Source organism: Eschrichtius robustus, chromosome 19 (assembly GCF_028021215.1).
Source record: "Eschrichtius robustus isolate mEscRob2 chromosome 19, mEscRob2.pri, whole genome shotgun sequence".
NCBI lineage: Eukaryota > Metazoa > Chordata > Mammalia > Artiodactyla > Eschrichtiidae > Eschrichtius > Eschrichtius robustus.
In genome coordinates this window covers 36121683-36148795 of record NC_090842.1, presented here as the reverse complement: position 1 = coordinate 36148795, position 27113 = coordinate 36121683, and the positions used below count along the sequence as shown (strand labels likewise).

General features: G+C 39.3%; 1 protein-coding gene across 2 annotated transcripts; it reads right to left on the bottom strand.

Moving 5' to 3' along the window:
* Positions 1–1720: 1720 nt before the first annotated feature.
* On the bottom strand, positions 1721–27113 carry SIAH1 (siah E3 ubiquitin protein ligase 1). Of its 2 annotated transcripts, none has more exons than XM_068529436.1 (2): positions 26853–27113; positions 1721–3659 (listed from the first exon to the last, which is right to left on the bottom strand). In XM_068529436.1, the coding sequence occupies exon 2, from the start codon at positions 3655–3657 to the stop codon at positions 2809–2811; it is 849 nt and encodes a 282-aa protein (XP_068385537.1). In that variant the 5' UTR covers positions 3658–3659; positions 26853–27113; the 3' UTR covers positions 1721–2808. The 2 variants fall into 2 exon arrangements, with proteins under 2 accessions (XP_068385537.1, XP_068385536.1); XM_068529435.1 differs by lacking the exon at positions 26853–27113 and adding an exon at positions 5975–6563.

Below are 27113 nucleotides of genomic sequence, written 5' to 3'. Positions count from 1 at the left end.
CAAATCTCAAATGGACCAAGAAATAAATACGGCTCTAGATCACATTATCCCTATAGGCCAAAAATATGAAGACAAATAAGAAGAAGTATAGTTAACAAATATTAAAATATCAACCTTATTACCTATCAAACACACAAAATTTACTCTCTTAGGCATAAACTGGCAAAACATGACGTTACAACGAAAGGCAAAATCCTTCGCACTGCTACCATAAGTTTCCACTGAAACCTCTCCAGAAGCAATGAAAAAAGTATCAAGACCTTTAAAGAAAATAAAAAAGAACCCGAAGAATATAACCAGAAAACAGAGAAATGTTCACAGGCTATTTATAATCAGCCAAAAAAATTTACCTGGAAAAACTGGGCAAAGCAAATATCCAACACTAGGGACCTGGCTAAAACTACAGTCAATCTTCACAAAAGTTACCCCAAATGATGTTTTTCCAAGATTATTAAATGCTTAGATGATCACGTTATGTGTAGGGGCACGAGGGAGTTACATAGTTACACAATCCCAAATTATATGATTTCAAAATAAATGTGTGTAAACACATGTAAATACACATAAAGAACTAGAAAAACGAAAATGTTTGTAGTCGTCTCTGAATGGATAAGACTACAGACTACTGCGTGTGCCAAAGTCTATATATTGAACACATATATCAAAGAAATGTTTTATAATCAAAGAAACATTTTAAAATATTTTAAATACAAATGATATACCTCCACAAAAATATTCAGTATGCTAAATGAGGAGGAAAAACTGCTTTTCTAAACACACATACTAATAGGAGGAATAGACCTGGATATACATTGGTGGTTGACCTGTTTCCTTTCACCACAAAAATGGCTACACAAGCACAAGTTATAACCAATTCAAAAAATAAGGCTTACGTAGGAAAGAAACTACACAACCTTCTTTCCTGAAAATGGTTAACAGAAGTAAATTTTGTTATCCAGAATTGGTGGGGGGGGGTAAGGGGAAGTCCAAATTATTTTTAACTGACTTCCTATGTTTAGGGTACCCATAAAAACCACACAAAATAAAATGATCTCTGGCCAATCAGAAGGCAATTTCAGAATCTTGCTAGGTGCTTCAGGCTAACTCACATCAGTTAACTATATGGTGCTAGTTACAGGTATACTAAAAGCAGCTAACACGTTGGGTTAGCTTATTCTGTACAGAGCACTGTCCTAGGTAACTTGTATCCATCCCATTTAACCCTTGGATGTAGCTACCATAATTAACCTCATTTCAGTTTTCACTAGTAAACTGGAACCCAAGATCACACAGCTGATTAGTGAGTTACAGCTAGCATAGGCATGTAGTCTGGCTGCAGAAACCAGGCTCTTAACCACGAGGCTATAAAACACTAACTCATTTTTTTGTTGTTAAAAAGGGGAGAAAAGTGATCAGCATTTTAACTAATTGGCCTCCTAACAGAGTTGTGAGAATCAAAATCTAAGCAAGAGGAAGGAAAAAACAAGATTCTGTGTAGGCCAAACAGAGACCGTATACCCATTCTTTTACTGTACTTTAGAACAGATCGCTATCTACCAAAATTCAAAGTACATAGTATATTGCTTTTGGCTATAAAATACAGAATTTAACAGGAAAATAACTTCGGATTTTAATCAAACTTGGAGCTAAAGCAGACACGTAAGAGTTTTTAATTTGCCAGATATTCTTTTAATGAGAATTATAAAAGACCAAAAACATTTTTTTTGCAAACTGCCTCTTTTTTTTAAACAAATGACTTGCTTTTAATTACAAATACTGTGTGAGACGATGCCTTCTTTTGCAAAACCAATAAATACAAGAACAAATTTTAAACATATGTGATTTGTCCAAGATATTTGGGGGGAAGGGGGAGAGCCTGATTTTTTTTTTCCCAGTATTAAAAAAAAAAAAAAAAAAAATCAGTACTCCCTAACCTTACAAAGAATAAGTTTGAAGGTATGACTCAACTGGAGAAAAGAGAGAGAGAGAGAGAGAGAGATATCACTTTATAGCTGCTTTAAATAGCTTCTGATAATTCTTCCGATGTTACCTTTCCTTTCTGAAACTCGTATCTTCACAAAATAGTTGAATTTAAAATATTTCTAATGAACTGATTAATGGGGGAAAAAGAAAATATGTATTGAACACATATGTATAAATTTTACCATAAACAGTTATGCATATCAAAAAGACACTAACTTTAAAAAGGTACAAAAAAAAAAAGTGAGGAAAAACCTGAATTACAGAAAAGAAAGTCAAATTTATTTAATGAAAAACTAGAATTAATAAAAATTAGCAAATACACACAAAAAAATATACACACACAGCAGCACTATGTATTGACTCACATAGGGGAAAAGCAGTGGTCCAAGACCACTCAACATGGCTTGTCAGTTAAAGGAAAAAAAACCCAAACACACACACACTCACGCACGCACACGCACACAAAAAAAACAAAACAAAAAACAAGAACCCAATATCTTTTAACAGTACACTCAATCTACAACAAACACAAATTCAGAATTATTTTACAATGCTTCCTTTCTTAATACAAAAGATGCCCATCTTGGGTGTATATATATATATATTTTTTTTTTCAGTGGTTTACTGTTGACTTATTTTTAAATATATTAGTGTTACTACATGCAACTGTTTCCTGTATTTAACAGCCTTTCCTTTTATTTACCTTCATGTGTCTAGCTTCCACCTACCAAAAGCTTCTGGTTGGTAGGCAGACAGGTGCCTTATTCTCTGTGAAATTGAATGCAACGGTTTTCAACACTGGCCAGAAAATGTTTGATTGCCATTTCAACACATGGAAATAGTTACATTGATGCCTAAATTGCCATTTTCTGCAAAAAGCTGTGCAATGCTGGTGTCAAAGACTAGGCAGTCACTATTCATAATGGCTGTTGCAATTCCCTCATGAATAGATCGAGGAGTGGCTTCCCAAGTCAATCGCCGCCTATGACCATTTAGCTCAAGTCGATAAGCAAAATTTTCAGCTTGCTTGCGTGTTCCTATCAGCTGTACAATTGCAAAGAACTGCTGGTGACCATCGTATTTTTCCTGTTTCTCCAAGACTAACATGAAGTGAAAGCCAAAACAGGACTGCATCATCACCCAGTCAACAGCACCAGGAAGATTAATGTCTGTAGCAAGGAAAACTATATCCTCTCCCTGCAGGGTTGTAATAGACTTATGCTGATGCATCAGATGCGGCATTACAGCATCCAAAGAGCCTTGCCATTTACAGGAAGCACCAGGGCACGGACAGGAATAAGGCCTAAACTCACAGAGCTCTTCGTGGTCTGCTTTTTCTGTGTGTGGCAGAGTTATTTCACATCCAGAAGAGGCATATTTACAAGGGAAAAGTACTGAATTGGCCACCTTCTCCATAGCCAAGTTGCGAATGGATCCCAACGGGCCCCGGCAAGTTGGACAACATGTGAGCTTTGGGCGACAGTTGCTACAAACAAGATGGCCACTCTGACACTGAAGAATGGGTGGTAACACATAGTCAAAGCAGACCGGACACTCAAAAAGACTCGCCAAGTCATTGTTGGACGCAGTTGTGCCAGTCAGGGCAGGTACCCTCTGGGATGGTGTACACTTTGAGGTTCCAGTAGGTAATGCTGTTGCAGTCTGACGGCTCATTTCTGTAATAAAAAACATAAATAAAAATAAAAGGAGGCAGGAGAAAAATAATTACAACTATAACTTGTTTTATATAAATAATGTTTACATGCCAGAAATACTTAAGTTTCATGCAAAATTTACTGTAAGCAAAAGAATAAAGGAAAACAGGGTTTAAAAAAACATAAATTACACGAAATATGTGCATTGTACACTGGATAAAATCTCTTTTCAAAATGTTCCAGAGCACATTTAGAATTCCTTTTCTTTAAAAAAAAAATCACCCTTGGATGGACTGTATGTAATAAATGCTAAAATAGAAACTGGACCATAAACAACTAAGGAACACTGTACAAGTAGTTTAAGTTCAATGCAATCAGTTTTGACTGGATCTCCTCCCTCTCTGTGTTCAACTGCCCTACTCATTCTATTTCTTTCTCATTCTTAAGTCAGCTGTTGATAGCTCCAGTGAGTTATACGTGATCCAAAGGATCACCAGGGCACTATGATTAACTCCTCCTAATGGTGAACAGTTATCTGCTCTAGAGGTGTACTGGGGGAAGGGAAGGGGTTACAAGGGGAAGGGTCTACTGCCATTCCATCCTCCGTCTCCATGGAACGTTAACACCAGCTAGGTATTAACCTTGTTTCCTACTGATCTGTGCCCCCTTCAAAAGTGAGGAAGTATGGAGGAGCAATGGAGGGCCATCCTCAAATAAAAGATTTGAGTCTGGTATTCAAAGAAAGTAAACCATTCTATTCTACTTCCATTCTACAATATAAATCAGGTATAATTTGCAAAGCAGAAAGAGAGCCAGGAAAAGATAAATAAAGAATAAAGATAAAAAGCATCAGAGAGACTCACACAACATTGGGGGTGAGGGATAGAGCCAACAGGTAAAGAACTCATTGTACCCTAGAGTTCACCAGTGTTGCTGAAGCATTCATCAGTACAGTGATAAACATTATTTAAGAAATAAATGCCATCTGGAAGAAATGATCAACAATATTAACTAACTTGTCAAGCTAAATGAAAGATAAAACAAGCCACCTTTTCCCAGGAATCTATCTTTGCTAGGATACAGTGGGCCGCTTTCTTGGGGGTGACAAAAAAATCAGTCTACTGATGTCCTAAGAGTATACTTCTACAAAATTAAAATTTAACTCCTCAAATTTAATGTTTTCTCCATTGTACTTGTTATTGTTGGAAAGAATTTAACTTTGAAAAAATGCTGTTATCAATGTGACCACATAAATGCAATCTGGCTTCTATTACTCATAGATTGCTCAAGGATAGACACCTTAAATGGGGACTGAGAGTGAAAGAAAAACAAAAGAAACCCAAAACAAATAGATCAATTCCCCTGCCACTAAAGGTATATTCTAAAGTACAAGGGGAAACAAAAGTACCACAGAATTCTATCATAATGTGGCTCATCACATGGATTTAGGACAACAGGAACCAACTCTCATCACTGAAGCCCTCTATAACCCCGGGATTCCAGCCCAACAAAAGCACTGTCAAGGAACTCTGCCGTAACCCAGTTTCCCCTGAGGAGATTCTCTGTGCATATGATGATCCATGCACTTTGTTTTAGGTCACGAGTAAAACAATGGGCTTATCAGTGTTGCCAGAATATCCTGCGTGTGTGCTGTATGTTTATTTCATGGTCCATTTTATGCTGCTCATTTCAGAGAGCAACATAATAACTGGGAAGTGGTTCCCTGGGCACAAAATAATCTAAGCCACCAATGCCTTTCAAATCACTAAACCAAAACAGCTAGTCACACATCGAGAGGCAGCAAACTCAGTTTGTATTCAATATAACGTAACTATTAAGCAAGAAAAGTATTACTGTTTTAATTTCTTGACCAAGCAAAATAGTTATACATTTATCATCAATAGTTCAGGCTCATGTTACAATGTACATTATTTTTCCAACATTGTAGAAAGCACAACTTAAATTCCTATTCAAAGTGTGAAAACAAGCAAAATGTGGCTTCTATTTCTTGTGAATGGAAGTAGTACAGGATAGCAGCTGCTAAAGCCTCCCAAAGCTCGGAAGGTGGAACCCAGCTCCATCTTCAGAGAAAGAGCCCTAACCCACACACAGCCCTGCAGTAGGAGCCAAGGACTCAAGTGTCTGGACAACTCTGCAGGAGTCATGACATAACCTGAAGTTTGATTTAAATTGAGAAAAGTACTACAGCCGATCAAAAGAAACATCACTGCCAGCTCAATTATGGTGCAGCCATTCCCTGATCCACTTCGATTCCACTGGCTCACACAACTTTCCCACTTCACAGTTTAAGCAACCCAGTCTCTTAATGGCAGTACCTTTTCTCTTCTTTGTCCCAGATGCTGGTAAACAAGTGAGCAAGACGCCCCTCCAGGAGTACAGAAAAGGTAAGGGAGGCTTCCCCGTCATGAGAAGCCAGGCAGCTCATAGCCTTTCCCCCAGAAGCAAAGACGACTTGCAACAGAGGGCCGTCCTGGACACCTCTTGTTCCTAAACATGTCCCGGGTCAAGATTTCACGAAGGGAAGGCACGTGCCCTGCTCCATACACTGCATTCACTCCTCAGAAGCACTGGCTACAGAGGCAGAGCATTGAAGCACCCATCCTGTCCCAAGAGGAGCCGACCACACCTCCCCATGAGCTCAAATTCGCCTGCGTCTCCAAAAATGGGAGCCATTGCCGAGCTGTCCTCTGCTGGGCCCTAAACCTTCGTCTGTCTGTCTCGGAAGTCTATCTTCCCCAAATTCATCGGCTAGGCTCCAGCCAGCTCGGTGAAGGACAGGACTGTAGGGTGCGTGGAGGCGACCGGACGAGGAACTGCGCTCTCGGTGCCAGCTCGAGCTACCACTGCAGGGTCCGGCCCGCAGCTGGGAGAGCCCGCTCCAACGCAGAGCGTCAGACGGCCGCAGGAACGCTGTGCTCAGGGCGGCGGCTGCCTCTGTGGGCGAAGGGCGGGGCGGCGCACGGGGGCGGGGACTAAGGCTCCACCCCACTCAGCCTAGGGCGGCTCTACAGCACGCAGCGCGCGACTCCCACCAGCCACCCAGCCGGGCTAAACCCGAGATCCCCGCGAACCTGGAGACACTGCGCACGCCACAGCATTTCCACCAGCTTACAAGTAGGTCGAAACACTCCGCTTCTGTAGGCCCAAACAGTCAGATATCGGCAATTTCGGTTGGTTTCGGCTGGTTTCAACCGAAGATCTGCACAGAATATACGGGAATCCGTGGCCAGACAAGCACTCTTCTCTGCACTACACTCTCCCGGTTAACCGTGAGAACGCTAGGTTTTTATACAGTAAAAACATTCTCCCTACTTCGTTCAATAACTATTTATCGGGCGTCAACTACCTTATTTCCTCAATTGTAACTCACTTCCCCATTTTTACCGCACCTTGTTTTAAACTCCCCCTTTCTCCCTTCGAGAAGACTTCGCAGTGAGAGTAGTAAACACACATAACCATATTAAACTCCTGCTTCAACCTCCAAATTGAGATTTTATTCTCTTCCCACTCTAGGAAAGCCATCTTAAACGGCCTCATTAAACAGAGTAGCTTGTTTTGTTTTTAAACAAGCATTACCCTTGCCCCAATAAAGTCCAGGGCCTCAGATTTGCATTGCGTCAGCTCAGGCATTCAGAGGTTTAACCTGTCATTACATCATGCTTAGGGCAGCCTTTAAAGGCAGCAAGAGCTGGTAGTGGGGAGTGAACCCTATGCTGCAAATTGTAGATTGCCCATTTTCAGCATAAAATCTTAACTCTAAGCACTTACCCACCCTATTAATACTGTGTTCAGTCACCTCAACCTCATTTTGATATTAGGAAATCTTTAGGAATAGAAATATAATTGAAAATACAGTCTCTTCACTAACAAATATAAATTACTATTACCTAGGTTTTTATTTTCTAATACATATTCATTCTATTCAACAGATAAGTCTCAGGTTTCTAGAGCAGGAGACTTCAAATGTTTTAGGCAGGAAAAACTCTTTCCAAACAGAATTAAGAGAGTCTAAATGTGTAAAACAAATAAAAGGGATGACAGATTTCTCAAGCCAAAGAAAAATTTTCTCCCAAACTTCCAAAGGACCTGTACAGATCCTTACTATCTGAAAACCATTAATCTATGGACAAACCTCACAATAAGTGAGTCAGGACAGTAAAAATGGAAGTGTTCTGGAGCCATCTACACTTGGATTCAAACCCAGTCTTCACCCGCTCAGCTGTAAAACTGGGACAATATTTCCAGCCTTGCATGGCTTTTGTCTGGATTAAGGGAGATGGGTAAGTTATATATATCATAGGTGGTACATATTCCAAAATATGTAAGTACTCACACAATTCCAAAAGTTAACTTGTTTTGCCTGAGGTCATCAATTAGTTAGAGACCTAGAACTTGTGGGTTCCAGATATATACTCTGAAAGATGCCTTTAGCTTGTAAGGTTATCAAAAATGTATACCAAAGATCAACTGCCATTTAACTAATTTTTAGCACAATATAGTAGAATTTCTCCACTAGGTAAAACATTTATTTAAACTGGTTTTACGAGGGAAAATTTCACAAAAACTACATTACACTAAGACAAGCCCATAGAATCCAAAGTTAGCAAAAATCCAAAATTTACCAAGAGTGCACTATTACCTACCTACATAAAGCCTACATCTCAGGCCCCGTTTGGTATAAAGTTTAAACAGATTTTAATTTAGATAAAAACATTTTAGAATCAGCCTTTAATGTTGCCTTAGTAATTTCAGAGCATTTAACCATTGCTTTGCCACATTCACAAACTTGTGATAGAAGTAAAGTCTTAAATTTTTATTCTCAATTTCATGGGGGAACCTTTGTTTCCTATTATAAATTATAAATGACTGATGAAGAATTTCTCTGATTAAAATGAATATACAACAATGTTGTGCTTTTTATTTTCTTGCAGTTTACTAATGCTACTGCGGCCTGCTAATAATGGCCCCCCTCAAAGATGGCCACATCCTAATAAGTTTGTCCACCTCAGACGAAATTAAAACTAAGGCAAGTCTCCTTAAAAATTCAACAGCTTAAAATGCCAAAAGTTAAAAATCAAACTTTGTTATAAAACCATAATGCCAAGAAAAAAAGTAAAGCAATCTATTTTTAGTTTCCAGAACTGCACCAAAGTAATGGGAATTAAAAAAAATTATACAAAGTATTTTCCTAAAAGCTCTATTTTCCTGAAGATAATTCAGAAGACGTTGTAGCCACAGAATCAGAGTTATGTGTCCAGTAAGAGTGATGATCTGAAGTGGGGAAAGCCCAGGACAAAAGACCTGATAGAAGACCTGGAAAACCAGAAGTCTGAACAAAGGTGATGACAGTAAACGGAGAGGAAAATGCAAACCATAACTTAAAAGTGTAAAGCAAAGTACATTTGCTTTTTAATGCCTAACACTGTATTTTGAGGCTTCTACACCTGGTAAAAAACAACATATACTTATACTTAACCAGAGCCCATCAGGCACTATGCTAGATACCAAACTGTAATAATGGATGAAATGCAAAGTAGAAGTGAGATGCCTGTGACACATCTAAGAGATGGAACTCTCATACTCTGCTGGTGGGAATGCAAAACAGTATCACCATATCCTGTCACTGCAGAAAGTCCTATTGGAAAGCATGATTCTACATCCTAATTTTATTTTACTAGCTATTATCCTTATTATTTTTATTTCACATTGAATCTACATTAACATCAAGAATGAAAGTATTAACATCTCCCAAAACAAGGCAGGTCATTTAATGTGCTAATAGTGAAACTTTCCCTTTCCCACCTGCCAGGATAAAGACTGTACTAAACTTCAAAACTTTTGTCAAAACAATCATTTAAACCTAACTGCAACCATTCTGATTTCATTTCTCACAACTATATCATAAGACAAATACCCATCTTTTTCTTCCCCTTGAATCCTTAATTATGATTCATTTTTTGGTATGGCCATAGTACCTCAAAAAAGTTTTCAGAAAGGGCATGTAAGCAATTAAGTCTCAGTCTTAACAATCTGAAGCTCTTGCACAAGCTTAGAATTCTAGTTCACACCCTTTACCCCTAGAACTACATAAATTCTGCTGTCTTCTGACATGTAACTGTAGATGAAAAATCTAATGTCATTTTTATTCTCATTCATTTGCAGGTAACCTTTTCTACTCTGACAGGTGGCTTCTAAGACTCTTATCTTTGGAAGAGATTTTCATCAAAACATCTAGATATATGCCATCAGCACTTGCCAAACACCAGGTGAGTCTTTTCAATCCCAAGACTCAAGTCTCTTACCTTTGTGGACCTTTCTTCTAATTGTTCTTTGACTCTTACCATTACTCAGTTCTTCTCTTCGTGTAATTCTGATACTGACTCTCCTGGATCTATCTTCAAGTCACTTATATATTTTTTTCTCATAATTCCAATCTTTGTTTTGCACTGCATTCCAAGAGAACTCATTAAGTTCTAATTCATAAATTTGGTTTTGCTAAAGTTACCTATCTCTTGATATGCTAAAGCATTTAATTATGTAGATACCCTCAATCTCCAACAAGGGAACAGAGAGTTTGATGGCAGGAACGGCTACATCCCCTTCCTTTCCCTGAAGTTGGAATGGCCACATAAATTCATACTGCATTGCTCTTGTACTTCCTTAACCTCTCTATTAAAGTTTTCATGTCCCTCATTGGAGCTTCATTGTTGGTTGGTTTCATTCTTACTGCTATAACCTAAATGGTTCCAGGGTCAGCAAGTTAAATACTGAGGCAGAGGAGGGACTTTCCTCCATTCTCACTAAAACAGCTGCCCCAAATATTTATTAATAAGCATACTTATGTACCAGGTATTGTCCTCAATGAGCTTCCAGGTTAAGCATTTACCCCCTGCATTATAGACAGGAAAATAGATTTCAAAATAAAATAAATATTTCAGATCACAGAACTAGTTTAAGGAAAAAAAAAAAAAAAGGAAGTTGGAGCTATCTGATTGAGGAGGACTTAGAAGGGGTGACAAATGGCATCCTAGGCAAACAGACATTATGAAAAATTTTAGACTTGGAAAAGATCTTAACCAACTCTCTCATTTTCAGAAGAGAAAAATGATACAGAGAAGTTAACTTGCTAGATGTCGTATAAAGTACGTCAATGTTCTAATCTGGGCAATATGTTATAATTTCCTAGATCCTTTCAAAGCAGATACGCTTTGGATATTTTCTAATTCAACTTGAAAAATTAACCTTTTCTGAATTTAAGTTTAATAAGATTCAACTGTCTTGCTTTCCCTCCCAACACAAGAGAGATCCCAATGTAGCCAGGAGAGATTTAAAAAAAAAAAGATGGGAGATAAAACCTGAAAACCTGAACAAATAAGAGTTACCTTAAGTCAGCTCCTTAGAGGGGCCTTTCCTGATCACTTTATTTCTAGGCCAGATCACCCTTCTTACTGTCTTCATATTATCTCTTGCCATATGAAATTCTCTTGCTAAATAACTTACTTATTGTCTATCTTTTGCCCGTCTCTCTCTCCACAATACCAGCTTTTCACTGATAACAGCAATTCTCAAACTTTTTTGGTACCAGGAACCCTTTACACCAATAACTGGCGAACTACAGCTACAGACCACTTGCCTGTTTTTGTAAGTAGCTTTACTGGAACATAGTTAAGCCCATTCATTTACATATTATCCGTGACTGCTTTCAAGGGTGGAGTTGAAAAGTTGACCCTATGACTCCTAAAGCCCTTTTAAACCTATCCGGCCATTTAAGAAAAAATTTGTCTTTACTGCTTTAAAGTTTTAAAAAATTATTGAGGACCCCAAAAGAGCATTTTGTCAATGTGGTTTATATGTATTAATATTTACAATATTAGAAATTCAAGCCAAGAACTTTAAAAATATTTATGTTAAAATTACCATCACATTTTTTACATAACAAGTGAAAATCTATTACATGTTAAATGTTTATGAAAAAATAGCTATCTCCCATAATAGGGAGAAGAATGTTTATGTTTTACATTTTCTGCAAATCTTTTTAATATCTGATGCAATAAAAAATACTGTTGGATATTTAATATCTGCTTCTGCAATTAATCTGTGAAGATACCACATGTCATGTAGCCTCTGGGAACCTCACTTTACTCTCATGTCTCATTATTGTGAAAAAAAGTTTTGACCCTCAAAGGGTCTTGAGAACTCCCAGGATCCCTGAACCACTAACTTTTGGTTCAAGAGCTCTGTACTACAATATAAACTTCATCAGAATAAACCTTGTTTATTTTGCTCACGCTTCTATCTCCAGCACCTAGGACAGTACCCAGCCCAGACCAGGTACTCAGATATTTCTGGAAGGAATGAATAAATCAAGTACAACAGTATGAAAGATTCCAAATAAAAGAAATAGCATGGGGCTTCCCTGGTGGCGCAGTGGTTGAGAATCCGCCTGCCAATGCAGGGGACATGGGTTCGAGCCCTGGTCTGGGAAGATCCCACATGCCGCGGAGCAACTAGGCCCGTGAGCCACAACTACTGAGCCTGCGCGTCTGGAGCCTGTGCCCCGCAACAAGAGAGGCCGCGACAGTGAGAGGCCCGCGCACCGCGATGAAGAGTGGCCCCCGCTCGCCGCAACTAGAGAAAGCCCTCGCGCAGAAACGAAGACCCAACGCAGCCAAAAATAAATAAATAAATAAATTAAAAAAAAAAAAAAAAAAAAAAAGAAATAGCATGTATACAACCAGAACTCACTCATCCCTGATGACCCCTAAGGTAGAATATATCTGTTACTTGATATTAAAGAGAGTGAATTCACAACTAAGATTTAAAATTCACTTTAAATAACACTATTTTACAACACACTATGCTTATCTTTGACAAAGGAGCAAAAGGCGACACAATGTAGAAAAGAGAGTCTTCAACAAATGGTGCTGGAACAGCTGAGTATCCACATGCAAAAAAAAAGGAATCTAGACACAAATCTTACACCTTTCACAAAAATTAACTCAAATGGATCACAGATCTAAACGTAAAACACAAAACTATAAAACTCCTAGAAGATAACAACACAGGAGAAGATCTAGATGACCTTGGGTTTGGCAATGACTTCTCAGAAACACCAAAGGCATGATGAACCAGGAAAGAATCAATTGATAAGCTGGACTTGATTAAAAGTAAAAATGTCTGCTCTGCAACAGTCAGGAGAATGCGAAGACAAACCACAGACGGGGAGAAAATGTTTGCAAAAGGCATATCTGATAAAGGACTATATTATCCAAAATACAGCACAGAACTCTTAAAACTCAACGAGAAAACGAACATGCCAATTAAAAAACAGGCAAAAGACCTTAACAGACACCTCACCTCATCAGATATACAAATGACAAAGGAGCATATGAAAAGGTGCTCCACATCATTTGTCATCAGTGGAATGCAAACTAAAATAAAAATAAGGTATCACCACACACCTTTTAGAATGGCAAAATCCAGAACACTGACAACACCAAACGCTGGTGGACATGTCTCCACAATGGGAACTCTCATTCATTGCTGGTGGGAATGCAAAATGGTACAGCCACTTGGAAGGCAGTTTGACAGTTTATTCAAAACTAAACGTATTCTTACCATAAGATCCAGAAATCATGCTCCCCGGTATTTACCCAAAGGAGGTGAAAACTTACGTCCACACAAAAACCTGCACATAGATGTTTACAGCAGCTTTATTCATAATTCCCAAGACATGGCAGCAACTAAGATGTCTTCCTATAGTGAACAGGTAAACTGTGATACATTCATACAATGGAATATAATACAGAAATTTAAAAAAATGAGCTATCAAGCCACAAAAACATATGAAGAAAACTTAAATACATACTGCTAAGTGAAAGAAGCCAGTCTGAAAAGGCTACATACTGTATGATTCCAACTATATGACATTCTGGAAAAGGCAAAGCTATGGAGGCAGTAAAAAGATCAGTATTTGCCAGAGACTGGGCAGGGAGGGGATGAATAGGTGGATCACAAAGGATTTTTAGGGCAGTGAAACTATCCTGTATGCTACAGTTGTGAGTACATATCATTATACATTTGTCAGAACTCATATAATATATAGCACTAAGAGAGAACCATTAATGTAAACCATGGACTTTGGGTGATAATAATGGGGCAGGGTGAATACAAGAAATCTCTGTATCTTCTGTTCACTTCTGCTGTGAATCTAAAACTGCTCTAAAAAATAAAGTCTGTTTTAAAAAGTAATAACAACACTATGTGGTGAAGTAAATCATTTTATCACCATAAACACAGTCTAAAAAATTGAATATATTTTCATACCAATTCTCTAAGTTTTCAAAACATGTTTGTGACATCACAGTTCCATAAACCCATTCATTCCTAGGTAGTAGTTTCATTTTTTAGTAATGCACCACTGGTAACCTACCTTAAGAATATACCTATGCATATACCTATATTAATTATTTTGATATTGGGCAAAACTACAATGTCCTGGGTCTCAAGTTGCTCATTTGTGAAACAATAAAACTAACAACAAGATTTTTGGACTTTAACTAAGATCAAGTATGTGGGAACATTTGGTATATTATTAACAACACACTCAGTGATGTTTACAGAGCCATACTAGGAACCCTGCAAGGAATCACTAAATTAAAAAGATCCAGATTATACGGGATTTTACTGAAAACTGTTGTTTCAATGTACTGTGTTCATTTTCGTAACCTCAACTTGGGACTGTGTCTGAAACATGATAAAGATAACAGATTGCTATGAAAGAAGCTTCAAACTGAGCATCTACCAACCTGTAAGGCCTCATGTCAGCAGCTTCATATACAGTCTTTAAGACTCATAAAGAAGGGTGTATCTCCATTTTGCAGATGAGGAAATTGAAGATCAGAAAAATTAAGAAGTAATAAGAACAGAGCCAGACTGCTTCCTTCCTGAATCTTATTTTCTTTCAAATAACTCTAAAAAAAAGTATGTATAATCTTCTCACTCTGGCACAGAATATTCAACTTAGCATCTAACTAATCTTCAATGTTTATAAAAATTGACCAAAAAAAAAAAAAGTTCCCTAAATTCTTTAAATTAAAACTGTAGTCATAGCAAGTAGTTGCTTTTTGAAATTTTTTGTTTCAAAGTGGTATAATCTAACAGTCACTAAACCATTAGACATTAAATCAAAGCAAAGAATCAAGAAGAGAGGTAAGAGCAGAGAAATAAAAGAAGCAGGGGACTTCCCTGGCAGTCCAGTGGTTAAGACTCCACGCTTCCACTGCACGGGGTGCGGGTTCAATCCCTGGTTGGGGAACTAAGATCCCACATGCCACATGGCGCGGCCAAAAAAAAAAAAAAAAGAGTAAAAGAAGCAGGAAGAGGGTCAAAAATAGGCTCTCAACTTTTTTATGTCCTACCACATATCACTAAATAGAATTTTTGGGAATTCACTTGAAATTCACTTGAAACCATGTCGGTCATGATTACAACACAGTCACTACTGCAATATAACCAAGGCTCACAGTTTCTAGATAAAAGCAGCCAAATACTATTCACTTAGTTACATGTCCAAGTTTGAAAACAACTGTTCACTACCCTGATTATGTTTTATATTCTCTCAGGATGTAAAATTGTCACACATGCCAGTAGATCTTTGCTCTTTTGCTCCATCTTGATGTTAAGCTATGCTTTTTAAATCTTCCTCATAAAATATCTTGTACCCAGTTCTGCACTGTAACATTCATCTTCCCATTCTTCCTGACAAATAATGGTAAGTAAATACACACATACATACAGAGAACAAAAATTTAAAGCATATCTAAATTGGTAGTAACCTATGAAGAGTTGGTGATACTAAGCTAAACAGAAAAGAACACATTGCTTGAGATGAAGAAATTAAAGAAATGAGGTAAAAAGTCACACCAGAGAATGTTAATATCAATACACTGATATTGATAGATCTTTACTACTACTGCAAAAAAATAATGGAATTTATAGGGGGAAATGCCATATTAAAAAATTCATGGAGCCTTATTCAAATGAAATTATATTCCTTTGAAAGAGTTATAATCTGTGTCTTCATAAGCATCACATCTGAAATTCTAACCAAATCATTTTAGTTATTTCAAATAAGGATATAACACACAAATTAACTTAGACTCTAATTTTCCTCAAACTAAGATTCTGTTCTCAGGGTGGGTGCCACATTTCTCAACAAAAATTTTTGTTTTATTTTCCCGTGTTTAATAATCTAAAAAACAGCATTAGCACATTCTGAATCATCTGAATCCACCTGTTAGCCATGTAACTGAATGTTCCTATTTACATTTATGGTCACACTAGCTCCAAGTTGGTACTACAGTACTCTAATTATGGGAGGCTAAAGAGAAATACAGAGGGGGACCTAATATATAAATGATGCATTTGTGTGAAGTGAAGCCCAAATGACATCATGGTTTTCACTGAAGCACTTACACATTGGTAAGAAAATGCATCATGTGGTGACCACAACATATGGAATAATTTTGGTGTGCTCAACTCAAAAAAGAACTTACAGCATAATAGTCAATTCCATAACTCATGTTGTTTCAAGACTTCAATTTAGCAGGCAGTATTCAATACTTTCATAAATTAGTGTAATTTGAATTTTACTGGTTTTGTAGTTTTGTTTGTATTTAATTTGTAAGTTTTGAGCTGTCACCAACATCTGACAGAGATGATCAGATCACTGGCTCCTGCCTGGTATTGCTTCCTGCTCTTCTCCCCAAAGTCTTGAATTTGGGAGTTGTCCATGGCCCACTTTTCTGCACTTTGGTGATCTCATTCACTCCTGTATTTTTAAAATTCCACTGATACTGCCATGGACTTCAACATTTTTATATCCAGTCCAGATTAAAAAACAAAAACCCTCCAGATGTGTCTTAAACCCCAGATGTGTACACCCTCCTAGACATTCCTACAGGGGGGGTGACCAAAACTGAACTCCTTATCTTCTCCCAGACTACTCAACCAATAGCCTTCCCCTCACTTGATGGAAACTCCATCCTTCCAGATTCTCGGTCCAAAAGCCTTCAAGCCTTCATGTCATCCTTGATTCTTCTCTACACATCTTGTATCTAAAACCACCAGGAAATCTTACTGTACCTCCTTGAAAAATATATCCAGAATCCAACCACTCCTCACTACCTCTACTACTATTATATAGTCTAAGCCTCATTATCTCTCAACTGGATTACTGCAATATCCTTCTAACCAGTCTCCCTGCTTCCATCCTTGTTTCCCACCCCACCCGCCGATTCCAAGCACAGCAATCAAAAAAATCCATTAAAATCTCCCATGTGCAGGTAATAGATAAATCCTACAACAGCTTATAAGGCCCTACACAATATGACGATGTGTCCCATTACTTTTTGACTTTATCTCCTACCTCTTTCTCCCTCACTCACTGTACTAGCCTCCTTGTTCCATAAGGCTAGGTTGCTCCTTTGGGCCTCTGCCTTAAAATACTTTTCTCCTGGATATCCACATGACTAACTCTTTCACCTTCTTCTAATCTTTGTTTGTATATTACCTTCTCAATGAGGCCTACCCTGTTCCCTCTATTTAAAACAGTGCCCAGCACTGTGCCCACTGACCCCTCCTCCTAATCCTTGCCCATTCTACCTCTCTTCCTCTTCCCTTCCCCTCCTCCATTTCTACTCTGTTGTTGTCGTCAATAAAATGTATGACCTTCTATCAGGCTATACAATTTACTTATTTATTATGTTTGTTGTTGTAGCCCCCCGCCTCACCACCTGGAAAATGGGAACCTGTCTGGTTCAATGATGTGTCCCAAACATTTAAAACAGTGCCTGACACACAGTACAGGTTCAAGAAATATTTGATAGATGAATAAATAAATTAGAAGGCAAAAGAGCTTTGGACTTTTGAGCACTAATATCCAAAGCTAGATGCAACAGAGCAATACTTTTTAAAATCCACAAAGAAAATGATTAATTAACATTCTAGAAATTCTGTGCCCAACCAAATCATCCTAAAAGTGTTGAGGGCAGAATAACGATGCAAGGTTTCAAAACATTATTTACATCCCCTAGATCCTGGAGAGGAGTAGGGGCAGGGAGTTTTTCTTTAAAAAATAAGCCTAGTGAAATATTTGATTTTTAATTATTGTGCATGTAAAACTCTTCAGACTAAAAGAAGAAGAAATTCAAAAACTTGATATGAGAACTGCCACAAACTGCATGCGTTACTTAAAAATTATAAATTTGTTTTCAAAGATTTGATTCCAAGTATTACATAAGATGTGCAGAAACAGACTTTCCTACACTGTTGGAAATGTCCACTGTGAAGGCTTCTAATAAGATTTGGCAGTTTGTTTCAAAATATAAAGTTTGTATACTCTTTGACCCAGTAGTTTCTCTTCCAAGAGTCTATCCAACGATTTACACATTGGCAAAGGTGTATACATATGGATGCCTACAGCAATCCTGTTTGTAAGAGCAAATAAACTGAAAACAGCCCTAGCTTAAGAAAGTGATTAAATTATGGTCCATACAACAGAACACAATGCTGCCTTTTTTTTCTTTTAAAAAAGATACTCATACCTACTAACATATAAGAAGCAAACTGTTTAAACAGGTGGAGAAAAAAAACAAACCCACAGGATATATTACAATCCCATTTATGTTAAAAGAGAAAAAAAGAATTAAGTAAATATGGACATTGACATAGCTGTCTATTTTTATATATGTACTCATGTGTGTACATACCACATAACGGGACAGAAAAGAAACTAGAAGGGCATCTGAATTGCAGAATGTGGTTTAAAGACTTAAGGTAAGGGTTTAGAGAAGGGAAAAAGGAGGTCAAGTTTAGAACCAGAAATCACAGAGAAGAGATGGGACCACTTAACTACGAGTACACAAAATATCAAGAACAGAAGGGTATAGACTCTAAGCACAAACTTCATCCTGTGGAATTATGCAGTTCAAACATGTATAGTTACTGACAAGTGGTAATCATTAATGGGAAAATATCTACAAGGATTTAAGTCAGATCAAAGAAACGGACTTTAAAATGTCTATGGCTGTCTCAAAAAAATGTGGAACACACATAGACTAGAAACTACACCAAAATGTCTACAATGGTTACTTTTCAATTATCACATTATGAACGATCATGAGGAAAGTGGGGGCTTCATTTCTGTATGCATTTCTCAAATGTTCCATAAAACATATTTATATTACTTTGGTGATTAATAATTAAATTTTAGTGCATATTTTGTGTCTCCACACTTTGCTGCTAACGAATTGCTAGTGACTTCATACACAAATTTAAACACTGAGAGATCAAGAGTTGATTTTGCCTACTGCATTTTTTTTTCTTAGTTTTTTTCTTAAAATGCCTCAAATAGATGAATACTTATAGGGAAAAAATTATTTAAAAAACAGCTTATTCACATTTTTTAAAACCCACATATTTCAAATATGGATACATATATTTTAGTTTATACTTATAAAAACTACCTAAATTTAGCATTTTAAAAGTTAATTCTAAGACAAAATTTATCTGCTCACCTCTGCAAGCAAAATCAAAAGAACACAGGCTACAGAAATTATCTCAAAACTATCTGTATTAACAAGATATCCGAAGCTGTCCCTAACAAAGCTAAATCAGGCACTCTGACAAAACAAAAACAAACAAAAAAACCACAACTCAACTTTAGCTGAGTTCAAAGGAGCTAAAAGGTAAAACACAAAGGGGGAAAAAAGCAAGTTTTTAACAATTAGATTACTTCATTTAAACCAAAAATTGAAGTAAAAAATTTAGTGTACAGTACACTTAATTTCACTGTATCAACCATTACTACCTAAGCCTGTCAACATGACAATAATAACAAGTACAGTATAATACTTCCTATAAAATTCAAGACTGGCATTAAATTTTTCTAATTTTCTAAGAGACTATTTCTCACCGGCAATACCTGCTTTATAAATATAGACTAGTTCTCCAAAGATTTTTCCTCCACTTCTCTTTCTAGTTCCATGTGCTCCCAACCCCCTACTATTCAAAATAAACAAAAACAAAAGCCACAAGTAAGTTCAACATGACTGGGCAACCTCAAACCTAATAAAAGATCTTTGCCAATATCATTTTAGTCACTGTGGCTCAAACCGAGAGAATAAACTGACCCCCAAATGGACTGTATTATCTATTGATGTATCATTCAGCCTAGAGTTCCTGAAGATTTACACACACACACACCCCCCCCAAAAATCAAAATAAAAGTAACAGGATACATGGGAGCTGGTCATGATAGTGTGAAAATGCATCAAGCTGTATCCTTAATATTTGAGCACTTTTTTCTATATGTAGCTAACCTACACTTCATCAAAAAAGTTTACATTGGGGGGAAAAAAAGTAATACTATTGCTCTAGGTATTCTAGAATCTCCTGAGAACAATAAGTGTCAGGTGTCATAGCTGGTAACACATCCAGAACCTCTTCTCTCCTCCCCTCTGCTCAGTTTCTCAATATATCTCTCTCTACTATGTCTTTAACCCACCATAGTACAGTAATCACTAACTATAAATACTCAACCGATGGCTTCACCCATACCTCGTTCAGAAAATACAACAGAAGCCATCAAATGCTGACTTACCACTTCCTTTCCTCCCCTTAGAATGGAAGAAGTGACCCAGGCCCTTGGGCAGTGTCCTGTCACCTTCTCAGACTTCACACTCCTATTATCCCTTTCTCACATCAATCTCTCCCTCTTTTTCTACTGGACCATTCCCTAACACCCGAACACGCTCTACTATCTCTCATCCGGCTTCTGTGATATTCCTTCTACCTCACTGGATCATTCTGGATGTCTCATAGGTATCTTAAATCCAACATATCAGAACTTTGAGTTTATTTGCTATCCTTCCATTGTTTGAGTTTTATTGCTATCTGTACCACCACCCCCCGCCCCCTCTAGTTTTTCCATTCTTGGTAAATAGCACCATGATCCACACAGTTGCTCAAGCCAGAAACAACCTAATTTCTTCCTTCCCTCACCTCTCATATCTAATCCATCAACAAGCCCTGTTAATTCTGTCCCCAAATACATCTCAAATCCATCCACTTCTCTTCATCTTCACGGCCACCACCTTGATCCAGGTTATACTCAACTACGGTACTTCCTGATCAAAGAAATGGCCTTCTAACCAAACATTCTCCAAACAGCTAAAGCAATCTTAGAAGTTAAAAGCAGATTATGTTACTACTTTAATTAAAACCTTTTGATGGCTTCTCAGTACACTTAAATTCACATTCCTTACTATGACTCTGCAGGATCTGATCCTTGCCTATCTCTCCCCCTCATCCATTTGCTCCAGAAACACTCTCTTCTCTCAGTTCCCGGAACAGTCCATGTTCATTCCTGCCTCAGGGCCTTTACCTCTGCTGCTCCTTCAACCTGAGATGTTCTCCTTTCTCTCCTTCAAAGGACTAGCTCCTTATCCTTTTAAGGTAGCTTGAATATCACCACTTCTCACAGCAAGTCTCCCTCCCACCATTACTCTTTACTCCTTTATAGTACATATCACAATTTGTAATTCTTTTTTCCCTTACTAGAATATAAGTGATAATACAGAAATTAAATAACTAATTTTTTAAATTATTTAAGCACTTTCTCTGTGTTAAGTAATGTGCTTTTAAATGCAAGTGTCCCTGCTTTTAGGCAGTGTCCCTGCTCTTATTGAGCTTAAAGTCATAAACACACTAGTAAGTGATAGAGGCAAGAGACACATCCAGATCTGGCTCTTAACCACTCAGCTACACTGCTACTCTAGCTTTAGGACACAGAGCAAGGAGCAGCAATATGCTTAACAGCTGTTCACATGCTAGTGGAAACTAAGGCTTGGAGAGGTTAAGTCATGTGCCCAAAGTAGCACAGACATTTGAGAGATCAAGTACAATCATGAGCAAAGGCACAGAGGTGTTGAAGTATGGTGAATATTCAAGAAACAAAAAGAATCCAGTTTAACCAGATATGGCCAAGAAGAAATGCTGGAGGATAAGGCTAGAAGAGCATAATTGAACACTGCGAAGGTATCAGTCATTCAATAAATATTTACTGAGCACCAACTACACGCCAGCAACAGTGCTAAACTCTAGACCAACAAGGGTGATAAAGGCAAAGTCCTCATAGAGACTGCAGTCTATATCTGGGGAAGCAAAGTAGTAGAGAAAAATTATAGTTCAGCGGGATATGGTTGTAGTAGGGCGAAGCAGAAAGTGCTATGGGAACACGGAAAGATGACATCCAATTCAAGGTGGGGGATCCAGGAAGAGTGCCTCAGCTAAGTGATGTCTAGGCTGAGATTACAGAGCTTAGTTGGAAGACAAAATATGGTGCACACAGGCACTTGCAAGTACACAGTTGAAAATGACAGGAAAGTAACAAAAGCCAGCTCCAGAAGGGTCTGTGTACTTACTATCTATGTCAAGGAACTTGGGACTTTAAACTGAAGGCCTTAAGTCACCTATGTTAGAAAGCTCCCTTAAATGGCAGTGGGAAAAACTGAAGGGAGGAGGCAGAGACCAAAAGCAGATAGACACTTAGAAAGTAAAAGAGAAGGACTGAATGTACATGTGCAAATGAGTGAGAGACAGAAGCAACACCAGATTTGAGATAACCAGACAGTAGAAAAATCAGGGCTCTATGACTCACTGGATACAGAGGATGAGAGCCTTGGATGGTTGGAAACAAAGGTTTTAGTTTTAGACACATAAATTTGAAGTACCTTGGTACGTGAAAGTGGAAAATGACGTGCAGGGAAAGGCACAGTCAAAAGAATGAGAAGACAAACCACAGACTGGGAGAAAATGTTTGCAAAAGACATATCTGATAAAGGACTATTATCCAAAATACAGCACAGAACTCTTAAAACTCAACAAGAAAGCGAACATGCCAATTAAAAAATGAGCAAAAGACCTTAACAGACACCTTGCCTCATCAGATATACAGATGGCAAAAGAGCATATGAAAAGGTGCTCCACATCATTTGTCATCAGGGAAATACAAATTAAAACAAAAATAAGGTACCACCACACACCTTCTAGAATGGCAAAATCCAGAACACTGACAACACCAAACGCTGGTGGGCATGTGGAGCAACGGGAACTCTCATTCATTGCTGGTGGGAATGCAAAATGGTACAGCCACTTGAAAGGCAGTTTGGCAGTTTATTACAAAATTAAATATATTCTTTCCATAAGATCCAGCAATCATACTCCTCGGTATTTACCCAAAGGAGCTGAAAACTTATGTCCACACAAAAACCTGCACACAGATGTTTATAGCAGCTTTATTCATAACTGCCAAAACGTGGCAGCAACTAAGATGTCCTCTGGTAGGTGAGTAGATAAACAAATTGGTACACCCCGACAATGGAATAATACTCAGCGCTAAAAAGAACTGAGCTATCAAGCTATGAAAGGACATGGAGGAAACTTATATGCATATGACTAGCTGAAAGCAGCCAGTGTGAAAAGGGTACATACTGTATGATTCCAATTACATAACACTCTGGAAAGGACAAAACTATGGAGACAGTAAAAAGATTAGTGCTTGCCAGAAGTTAGGAAAGAGGGAGGGATGAATAGGTAGACCACAGAGGATTTTTAGGGCAGTGAAAACTATTCTGTGTGATACTATAATGGTAGGGACATATCATTATACATTTGTCAAAATTCATAATACACAGCACCAAGAGTGCACCATAATGTAAACCATAACCTACGGGTGAGAATGTGTCAGTGTAGATACATCAATTGTAACAAATGTATCACTCTGATGGAAGATGTTGATAATGGAGGAGGTTATGCAGGAGTGGGGCAGAGTATATGGGAAATCTCTGAACCTTCTGTTCAATTTTGCTGTGAACCTAAAACTCCTCTAAAAAATAGTCATAAAAAAAAAAAGATCTACGAGCAAGAGAATACATGGGTCTAAGTTTCACAGCAAAGAAATCTGAGTGTCATAAGAATACAGAAGTAGTAGGTCAGGAAACAAGTCTGTACTGAGTGTTAGGCACTGAGGATATAGGAATAAAAAACCACAATCCCTGCCCTTTTGCAGCAGAAACTCTAGTAACTATAGCCATGGAAAACCAAATGATTCAAAATGCATTAGAAAAATCTCTATTTAAAAGAAACCACTGGACTTCCCTGGTGGCGCAATGGTTAAGAATCTGCATGCTAATGCAGTGGACAAAGGTTCAAGCCCTGGTCCAGGAAGATCCCATATGCTGCAGATCAACTAAGCCCGTGGGTCACAACTACTGAGCCTGCGCTCTAGAGCCCGCTAGCCACAACTACTGAGCCTGCATGCCACAACTACTGAAGCCCGCACGCCTAGAGCCTGTGCTCCGCAACAAGAGAAGCCCCCGCTCGCCGCAACTAGAGAAAGCCCGCGCACAGCAATGAAAACTCAAAGCAGCCATAAATAAAGACTTGACCTTTAAAAAATAAATTAAAAAAATAAAAGAAATAAAAGAAACCATTAAGGATGCTTTTTAGAGAGGAAAAATTTATACCCAGTTGCTGGTTTTTTTTTGGGGGGGGGCGGGGAGGAAGGGTAGGAAGTCTGAGGTTTTCACGTATTGATTTTGTTTGTAATGAGGTCTAGACCAAAAATAACCAAAATTTAAACATTTTTATAAAGTGTGTATGGACATTCCATAATTATAACTGAAAGTGTGTAACAGATCTCTTAAGCCAAGAAAAACCTTCAATCTCTAGAAATCAAGTAAATCAACTGCTTTAAAATACAGTTTTAAGTGGCTGCTTTGCAAAGTTACTAAACTTACTTTGTTACCGTCCTTATGTAAGACCTGTTTTCAAAACACTGTATAAGCTGAAAATAAAATCCTATTCTTCATATTATGTCATTGTTGCCATAACTAGATATTTCCTTTGTAACTCCAATTAATTGTAGCCTAATATTCTTTTTAATTACAGATATTAAAGAATATTGCTCTACAACCATTTTGTAAGAATTTCCCAAAGCTTAGAGGGAGAACACATTACACTAAATTGAATTAAATTTCTGAATTTGTAGTTTGTGTAATACTTATCCTGAAAAGTTCCATATCTATCAATTATACTTCAGCTTAAAATATTATTAAATGTTACTAAATTATGCTGGAAAGGTGTCAAGAGGGGTCATGTAAAGCAATTCTATAATATATCTAAAGAAAATATTTTGGCAAAGCCAACCTTAGGGTTGCAACTAATTATTCCAGATCACAAAAATCGGTATCTTTAATTTCCAGAACAAAAAATTACATAATTCATATACTCCTCTTTAGGTCAAAATCTACTTGTCATGAAGTTCTCCTAACAGCTAACCAAAATCCTCTCCTCCCCAATTTGAGCCAATATCTGCCTGATAAAATTACCAGACCATTACATTTATCACCATACTACACTCTGCTCTTCAGTAATGTCCAAAATAGATGGTGACACCACAGACACCTAACACTCAAAGAGACTCACTGTGTCACTCTTCCAAGTTAGTTAAGTCCTCAAAAGCAAACTGACCCATGAATTTCATTTTTTAAATTCCAGACCACACAAAACCTACCCAAATGTCTTACTATAAAAATTTCCCAATGCCATCATCTCCAAATGCCTGGACATTTACCACCTAAACCTCTTGTTCTCATGTTTAAGAACTAACAAAATGCACTAAAAGAAAAACCCAAGCACTAATGATTTATAATGCAATTTCACATATTCTGGCCTATGCAGTTCCAACATATCCAACATGCCAAGATAATCTCACAAATTTAGTGATTAAACAACAGCCTTAGCACTAAACATTTACTGAGCACTTAACCATGGGCCTGCCACTGCTCTAAACCCTAAGCCCTTCGCCTACTATCATCTCATCAATTCTCCCAACAGTCCTACCAGGTAGGTACTGTCATTACCCCCTATTTTGCAGATAAGGAAAATGAGGCACAGAGGTTAAGCATCTTGCCCAAGGTCACAAACCGGTGGGGCAGGGCTGGAACCAAAGCAGGCAGTCTGACTTCAGAGTCGTGCTCCCAACGTTCAACTGGTGCAAAGAGTTAAAAATTTACCCTTGACAGCCCCTTATCAAGAAATGGTAAATGTTCAACTGCTAGAAACCGTCAGTCCGATCACTGTCCTATATCCGTGCTCATGGCTTCTACGACTTTGACAAATCAGCTACACCATCTGATTTTCCAAACACACAAATTGGACTTCTCTAGATGTCAGAGCAAACAAATTCTGAATCTTTCCAGGCCCAGGAAAAGAAAAACCTACGCAACGCTGTGGCCCCAGATTATCCACATTCCTAAATTATAAATCTGGGAGAGTCGAGAAAGGCCCCCAAACTACTCGACAAATGAAGCCTAGGAAAAGCAACGTTTACAATAAAAAGCTGGAGCTTCCCTGGCAAGCCGTTCACGCGATCTCCTCTCTAACGACATAAACAAGGGAGGAGGCTGCATTCTTCCCACCGCACAATGAAGGCTCGGGCCGGAGCGGGAGGAAGAACGCAGCACAGTCGGGGACGGCCGCTCCCGGGGTCGGGGGCAGGCAGGGGAGGCCAAGGACGGCCGAGTCGCCCGGTCCTGCCCCCGGGCCGGTGCGGGGAGGGGCCGGAGGGAAGGGCTGGCCACTGCCCGCACTCAGCTGACCTCCGCCATGTTGGCCGCACACGCCGGGACCCTTCACAACAAAGACCGGCACCCGGGCGCAGGGCGCGCCGGGCGCCTCCCCCGGCCGGGCCCGCCTCCCGGGAGCGCGGGGGCCGGGCCGGGCGGCGAGGAGGCCCTACCCCGCCCTCGCCCGGCCGCTCGGGGCAGACCCCCGACGCGGGCCTGCGGGGCCCGGGGCGCCGGGGGCGGGGGCGAGCCGGCTCGCGGCGCGGGGAAGGGCCGGGCAGGGGAGGGGAGGGGCGGGGGGCGGCGCTCGGCCCGGCGGCCGGGCAGCCGGGCTCCGGCCGAGACAAAGGCGCCCGGCGCCGGGGGCTGCCCGCGCCCCCGGCCGGGCGGCGCGACCCGGTCCGGCCGCCCTTCCCGCCCGCCGCCATTACCGGGCTTGGGAGTTCTCCTCCCGCAGAGCCCCTCGCGGCCAACTCCTCCCTCCAGGCCGGGCCCCACTTACCTGTGGGCGGAGAGCGCGCCTTGGACCCCGGTCCTGGCTCAAACGCGCTCCGTCGCCGCCGCCAACCCCCGCCACCGCGGGCAGCGCCACCGCCTCTTCCCCGTGCCGACACCGACGGGACACCCTGGGCCGCCGCCGCCGCCGCTCGAGAGCGCGCCCCGCAACGGCCGCCCCGATTCCCCCCTGGCCGCCGCTGCCGTTTCGCGCGTCCTCGAGCCCGCCGCGCGCTCCCGCTAAATACCACACACTGCGGCGGCCGCC